This window comes from Eucalyptus grandis, chromosome 3 (genome assembly GCF_016545825.1).
Source record: "Eucalyptus grandis isolate ANBG69807.140 chromosome 3, ASM1654582v1, whole genome shotgun sequence".
NCBI classification, from domain to species: domain Eukaryota; kingdom Viridiplantae; phylum Streptophyta; class Magnoliopsida; order Myrtales; family Myrtaceae; genus Eucalyptus; species Eucalyptus grandis.
This window is the reverse complement of record NC_052614.1, coordinates 68,444,826-68,452,868: the sequence shown is the minus strand read 5'-3', so window position 1 is coordinate 68,452,868 and position 8,043 is coordinate 68,444,826. Positions and strand designations below refer to the sequence as shown.

Sequence of the window (8,043 nt, the reverse complement as noted above, 5' to 3'; positions counted from 1 at the left end):
TTTTTTAACCAAAAAACTTCACTTCTTTCCTGGGCTTTTGGCTGTTTCCAGAACACTCCTCAAGCCCATTAGCTGTAGATTTAATTATTTATGCACTCTACGTTGAGGCTCAAACCCCCTCGCTACCTTGGACTTGCTATGGTTCTTGGAGTACTTATTCATTAAGCTTTTCTTATAACAGACACTTGAGAGAGTTTTAAAATAGGGCCTCCACATGGTACACCTATGGCACGTAAAAATTCTTAGAGGCGTTAATTTTGCCATTAACATGTTCAGTTCACAAAAAAAATGGCATAATCCTAGAGTATATAATAATAATATCCTACACAACATATTAATCTTAAAACTTATTTTTACAAATTCAAGTTTCTATCTTATGTACATAATTATGCTAATAAGCAATAAAAGAATATAAAAAAACAAAAGCTCCGCAAATCTTATTTTTAATATATAATCATTCAAATGGTTATCCGATATATAACATAAACTAGTACTTGCATATTGCTAAAAATCTTTCTTGCAAGTACCAACTTCACTTCTTCCCGTTCATCCACCCAAGCAATATGAAAATACTCATCACAATATTCAAAACGTCGTAATGAATTTGATGCTATACAAGTATGGCAGTCAATTGTCTTCTATCTTAAATTATAGTATCAAATGCACTTTTGAACATCCCGTGACTTCCGAATGTCAACTTTGTCAAACAACATGGGATTTCTTTTTTCTTTTTTCTTTTTTTTAACTTTTAAAAAAAAATTTTGTTTCGTTTTAGAAGAACCATATAATAAAAAAGAAAGGAAATAATTAAAAAAAAAGGTTCCAATTCGGTCGTAATTGAAAGGGCCTTGTCTAATTTGCACAGCCCAGACCTGATCCATAATAACAACCTAGGCCATACCAAGCCCATCATCAGAGGAAGCGTCGGCTCAGAGATCAAGCCCATTAAAACCGCAGGCCCATTAAGCCAGTCCGATTCTCTCGGGGTTATGTAGCTTCTCATGGTGATTTTCCTCTCCATAGCCCTCAGGCCATCGGTGGCCACCGTCAATCGTCCCATCACGGGTCACCGACGCACGCTGTCGTCACAGAGTGCACATACCCAAATAACATAGTAGGGGGCACAAGGGGAGCTCGGGAGAGAAAGTTCTCTCTCACAAAGTCGGTTTTCGGAGGATTCTCCATATTCATTCCCTCCAGTCATATCAATTACAACCATCGGTAGCTCCCTCATCGCCACCAGTTCCACCATCGTGAAGAGGCTCTGTCCGCCCTTAATTCAGAGCCATCGCTGCCGAAGTACACAATCTTCGTCTCTTCCTCCCTTTGACGGTTCTAGGTCTCGGCATTACTGTCCATTACGATCTTTGTCCTTCGGGCGATCATCATTCTCAACCAGCGACGGCTCTGGCAATGTATCCCTCTCCTATGCTCTGTTTTTGGTTTAGCCGAGCATATTTCAGTGCATGCCTGTCGTCCCATTCGTCGATTTTGTCTCTGATAACGTTTAAAATGAACACCTCACTCTACACTCCTCATCGATGATTTGTTGAGTGTTCTGTCCCGAGTACTTCAAATTTCATGTTCATCAGGTGTTCGATGTTTTGCTCAAGTGACTTCCAGTATCGATTTGCTTCTATTATTAGTCAATCTGAGAGTATTCCAGTGCGATTTGCATGGTTATTAATTGACGCTTCGACCCTAAGGTATGATTACTGATTTGTTACTTGCTGGTCGAGAACCGTCATGCATGAGGCCAGTCCAATCTCGGTCATTCTGTAATTGGCATCAAAGCTTTGATTGTCTGGTTGCTTCTGTACATGTTGAGATCTTGGCTCTTGCCTTGAGTTTATGTACACTGGATTTGTTTCCTGAGAGAGAAGGCGAATGTGAATCGGATTATTCGAGAGAGTTTGAATTTGGCTTTTCTGGTTCGTTGTTCCAAAAGAGCATATGTCGATGACTAACCAGCCTTGTTTGACTTCCCTACTTTGAAATTCTAGTGTGTTTGAAAGAGGGAGGATCTGTTTGAATAGGAATTGATTAGGATTTGAGGGATTTGTCATCTTTTCTGATTGTGCGGATGGAGTTGAATGATGCTGGAACTCGAATGTTTTGGATATTATGGGAATGGAAATATGCTGGAGGTGTCGAAGACTACTCTGTTGCATCTCTTCTTCGTGGCTGTTTGGTGGACAAATCTTGCTTGATCGGTCTTTTCGATGTGTGAACTTGGGCTAAAAGATTCGACTGATTAATGTCCGTGAGTGCTTGTTTTGATGTTTTGGCCTGATGACATTGTTTGCTCGACTTCAAATGAACAATCGAATTTAGTCTTACTCTATCAATGCTATATCAATGCTATGGTAGGTGCCGAATTCTCTTTCACTTAAAAAAATTAATATTAAAAATAAAAGGATAAGAAAAATGGGTATTTATATCTAGGGACTATAATTATGCAGGCCTTCTTTTTTCTTTTCTTTTTTTGAGTTTTACTTAGTGATTATCTTTTAATAGGTTTTTTTTTTTTTATATAGCTAAAATTAGATTTTCACTCGGACTTTGAAACTAGATTAAAACTTCATGTTCTTTTGGTGTTGTATCGAAATAGTAGGTGCCACAAAATGAATTACTTGAGTTTGTGGCATTAATTGCAGGCATGTCAAATTAAGCTCGGAAAATTTCTTTCGTTGGAGTATACAAGGTCCTACTTGCCATTTTCATTGCTGCTAAATTTTAGGAGCCGTAGCTTCACAGTCGAATGGATAGCTAAGGTCATCTATGATTGGATAGCATGATGGGTCAAAGCATTAATAGAAATTACCTTTCTTTTTTAATAGAAATTAAGTCGTTGGATGATGGAATGAAAGGTTTCTTTCGACAAAAATAAAATAGAAATTAAAGATCCAATCCATTGGAAAACCTTTGTCTCTATTTCTAGTAGCCCAGCATGGATTCAGTCCAATGTCAACACATACTTGTTTTTCAACGCAGGTAGCTCCGTCTTCATTAAAAAAAAAAGTTCACAAACTGATGGACAGATACTCTGAAAGTTGATTGCTGCTAAGATTTTCTAAATGAAATTAAAGTGGTAAATGGTTTTTATAATGAAGAGTCGCTTATTGGGTGTCAAATTGAATTCGAAATATATCAACTTAAGAAAGTGTGATAGTTGTTCAATTAAGACTTTGCTCATTCGCTTTTACCATTTTGGCCTACTCTTTCCCTTCGGCAAACATGATTGAACCATTTTCTGAAAATTATGATCCAAAGATTTGATAGTTTTTGTCTATTTATTAATTTAGTCTAGATAAAGGGCTAGTTATTTGGTTTCGTAAAAATAAAGTAGAACTCCCGTATAAGTTCAGGACGAGCTGCTGAGGGAGTAGTTAATGGAAAGTGATTTACAAAGTTTGATGCGTGGGAAGAGGCTTTGGACTTGGTTTGTTCGACGCTCTCTACTAGCACACGAAAACTTATTTACATAGGCCACTTCCACAGTTTTGGTGCATCCGAATATCTCTGCTTCATCAGGGAAACAAAGAGCGATGGCAATGGGGGAAGACGATGGGCGATCGATTCTCACCGACACTTCTGCTTCTCATGCCACTCGCACTGCTTTAACATCCAGCTGCTGCGGATGGACGACGTCGGCATCGCGGTACACGCTGGCGTCGTTCCGGGAGCTGCCGGAGTACGTGAAGGACAATCCATCCTCAGCCACCATCCACGCCAGCAGGCCGCTCGCCAAGGCCGCCCGCAGCTTGTTCCGTTGGCACAACGAGAAGCTCAGCGTCTGGTTAGTTGGCGGATCTTCTGGACCTATTCTCAAGGCGCGTTTTGTGTCATTCAATCTTATACTTGCGTGGACATTTTAGTGAGTCTTGACGATATCGAATGGAACACATAATTTCTGTCGGAGTGGGAATCATAGCTATACATATATAGTGGGGAATTTGTCAGTAGCAGCTCGATCTGTGTTGATTGTCATAGCTCGATTTCACTGTCTCAAGTGTAATCTGAGATGAGGCTTGTAAGTGCAAGTTATAGCTTACTAGAGAGCTTGCAAAATTGTTCATTTGATGAAAATGTTTGAATTACCCTTTTTTGATAAAATCCTCCATAACCAAGCTTAAAATTGTGGAATTTCTCAGCCACAATCGCTTAGATTCTTCCTACCTGTTTATGAGCAGACCAGCACTTTTAGTTTGTACAAGTCAATGCAGTATTGTGATATTTGTGGCTTGTTACCATACTGGGCAACCGGCCATTTTCATTAGCCAACCTTTCTTCCAAACAGCAACAAAAATATTTTTTTCAAGGGCTGTAACGATATTGCAGGTGCTACAGATGAATAACTTGAGTTTGTGACATTAAGTGCAGGCACATAAAATTAAACTCCGAAAGTTTGTTTTATAGGAATATGCAAGGGTCATTGCTAACCAATTTCATTGCTGCTAAATTTCAGGAGTAGTAGCTTGACAGTCAAGACAGTCTTGCTCAAACAGCAAGTGTAAAATTCAGATGGATAACAAGGGTCATCTGTCATTAGTTACAATGATGGGATCAAAGTATTCATAGAAATTTCTGTTCTTTTCGAACATAAAATAAAGATCTAATCCATTGGAAAATCTCACTCTACTCCTGGTAATACAATATGGATTCAGTCCACGTCAATGGATAATCATTTTCCATGCAAGTAGCACAGTGTGTCAAGAAAAAGTTCACACATGGTGGATTTGTAATAAACTATTGCAGAATGCTCTGAAAGTTGATTGCTGCTGAGATTTTCTGAACCAAATCATAGTGGAAAATAGCTATTTTAGTGAAGAGTAGTTCACTGGTTGTCTAATTGAATTTGACACTATCAGCTTAAGCAAGCTTGATAGTTATTCAGTTGGTGCTCCACCCATTCACTTTCACCATTTTGGCCTATTCTCTCCCTCTGATGGAGAGGATTGAACCATTTTCTATCAATTGTGATCCGAATGGACTCCGACTAGTATTTCCATAGATTATGCAATGGCTTGATATGCAAATCCACTTGTGCAGGTCAAACTCTAATAGTGCAAGAACTAATATCTCTTACTCAAAGGAATTGCTTTTGGTGAGTGGTGTGCCAGCGGTGTTTCATTCGACTCATGACAAGAATACTCTCTTTTGAAGTCTACAGATGCATCTAACACAATATAGCTTTCAGGGTACAAATTCTTTGGTGAACTCAAATCAGATAATGGAAGAAGAAAATGAAGATCAGTTCCCTCCAACCAGCCGCGACGCGGTGGCCGTTCTTTGTTTTCTTGGGCAAATCCATGTTCTGCCTCCTCTCGAGCAGCATTTGCCACCTTTTCTCAAGCCAATCACACTGCTTGAACAACCAATTGCTGCAGATGGACTATGTTGGCATCACGGTCATGATAATCACCTAACGGCAACTGATCTACATCAGCAAAAATAATGGCAATGGGGATGTTCACTTTCGTGACACTGCTTGCGCCTTCTCTTTCTTCTGGAAATTCCAGGCGTTTTGGGCGATGCTCTTCTCATCCATGGGGTTTTTCGGTATTGTACCTGCGATCCATGATTCTAGTATAAACACCTAGAGGGGGGTGAATAGGCGCACAAACAATTTGTCGAAATTCGGAAGCAATTCTTAACAAAGATGAAATACGATCAAGGTAGAGAGAGAAAGAATTGAACACCAGGATTTATAGTGGTTCGTTTATTCCAAGCCTATCTCATTTTCTCGCACCGATTGAAATCCCACCGCTGGATTTCACTATGATCAAAAGAGAAGTTACGTACAACTTTGCCTTGGATTCCACAAAGGTAGATGTTCTACTACACTCCGCCAAGGTTTCCTCACAAATATAGACTCCTTTGTGTATAAGTTTTCGTCTCAAAGAAATTGTCTAAACAAAAGGAGCTTCAGGACTTTGAATTCATCTATCGCACACGCCTTGAACAACTAAGAACGTCTTCCTTATATACTCCTTTATGCCATCATACCTCGTTGGCACTCTACCAAAGGAATTCCTCCACCTACCCGTTTGACGGAATCAATTAGGAAGATTGTTCGAGCTATTAAAGGAACGTGTTGATAGCCCATCAATCCTGCTCGCCCATACAATCGTGGATCCTACTTCCATGTTATAACCTTCCAATAATATTTAGAAAATCGAATCTTCAATCATTGAATCAATCTTGATCAATCAAAGGATTGCTCATACGCCTTGCAAACCCACGATCTTCCTGATGATAAGGTTAACTCGAACAAAACATCCGCTCGATAACCTTTCTTCAACTGGGAGCTGGGGAGTCAGAATGAGGATGTAATTTGGTCTTGAGTCCGGGCTGTCCCAAGTCTTCACTTTACCAACACAGTCCGCACCTTCGACTAGATCGATGGAAACGTTTTGTCAACTTCAAAACACTTCACGAGGATTTCTCCAACAATCTCCCCTTGATGGTGACAAACCTTCCCGTAGATTTGGATAACTTTGACCCGCAAAACATTTCTCAAACACATATGCATATTCTTATAGAGATGAATGGTTAAAAGATTAATACTAGAATCATAAACTACGTAAAATAGGTTGTCTAGTATATAACAAAACCATCCAATAAGATATCAATATTTGCTAATAGAAGCAATAAGCCCAAGTCTAGCTCAAGCTTCTCATCCGTACACAAAAACCGCTTCAAAGTTTGGTCATGCTTAAACAACACATAAACAACACAATCCAACAAATAAATAAAAGTTTAATGATTGAAAGTTTGATCAAATCATGCATCTCTCCCCCTTTTGTCATCATTAAAAGGATGAGATGAAGTCAAGATTGCTGGGAACGCTGGATAAGCAAAGAAATCTTCCATGGACTGCGAACGATGCCTTTCAAACTCCTTTGAAGTCTTCCTTCACCGTGCAACCTCCTCACTCTTTGGCATTGGCCCGATTCTCGAATCGAGAGGGCTTGCATCTTATCATTCAATGAACATGAAGAAGCTTGACTTTCATTCTTCAAACTTTGAACTTCACATCCCAAGGCATAAATTTGACCTCTCAATTTCCAAGAGAATATCCATGATTCTCGCGAAAATCTGCTCCATTATCACCACACTTGCTTCGCCTCGATCCATGAAGTAAATGCACACGGTAGATCGCTGATAATCTCGTAGGATTGGCGATGAAGCTTCATGACCTTCCTCTGGAAATTGAGATGCATAAACGTTCCTCAGATCCGCAGTGAGCCGAGATCGATTCCTTCACTTGCATCAGATGTGAAGACGTGACTCCTTTCTCTCCCTCCGTATGCTCCCCGTTCTGCCATGCCTTTTCAGTGGACAAGAGATTATCCAGATCTCCTTCTTCTCTTCTTTCTTCTTCTTGCAGTCTTTCCTTCCCTTCCGCTTCGTTCGCTTCTTTTCTTCTTCCTTCCTCCTCTCATTTCTCTTTCATTCGCATATTCTGCTCCGATTCTTTTCATGGAACAGACGACTTAAATTTTGCCAAGCCCATTGACGATTAATGGTGTCTTGCGTCATCATCTTCACCATTCAACAAGGAGAAGCTGTTCTTTTCTTTGATGGAGTAACCATTATGTGCTCCTTCCTTTTTCTCTTCAAGCAGTTAAGAGAGGTTGATGATCATTTCCTAGCAGCTCTTCAGTTGAAATTATCTCCAGCTCTTGCTCTTGGCCTTTCAGACGCATTTTGGTCACCATTTTAGTGACCTACGCACCATATGATCGCCATGATCGTAACACAAAAGATTTGGCTGGAGGTCAATACTCTGTATGTCCTAAATAATTATCGAATAAATAAGACTTGGGTCAAAGTGGAGCTGGACCTCCGTCCTTCATCACCTCTCTATAAATGTAGGGAAAATAACAAGATGAGGGAGAGAAAACTTTTTCCACAGATGGCATACATCAACTTTGCCTCGTAACTTGAAACATCGCTTTGAAGTTGCATTTCTACCGAAGGCAATTAATCGACAAATCTTGTGAAGCAAGATGTTGAATGCATTCATCCTTGAGTAGG

The 8,043-nt window shown here is 39.8% G+C and overlaps 1 protein-coding gene across 1 annotated transcript; it reads left to right on the top strand.

Moving 5' to 3' along the window:
* Window positions 1-3,539: 3,539 nt before the first annotated feature.
* LOC108960651 lies at window positions 3,540-5,577 on the top strand. The gene is made up of 3 exons (XM_018876645.2): window positions 3,540-3,799; window positions 5,053-5,107; window positions 5,201-5,577. The coding sequence occupies exons 1-3, from the start codon at window positions 3,549-3,551 to the stop codon at window positions 5,456-5,458; spliced, it is 564 nt and encodes a 187-aa protein (XP_018732190.2). The 5' UTR covers window positions 3,540-3,548; the 3' UTR covers window positions 5,459-5,577.
* The last annotated feature ends 2,466 nt before the right edge of the window (window positions 5,578-8,043 follow it).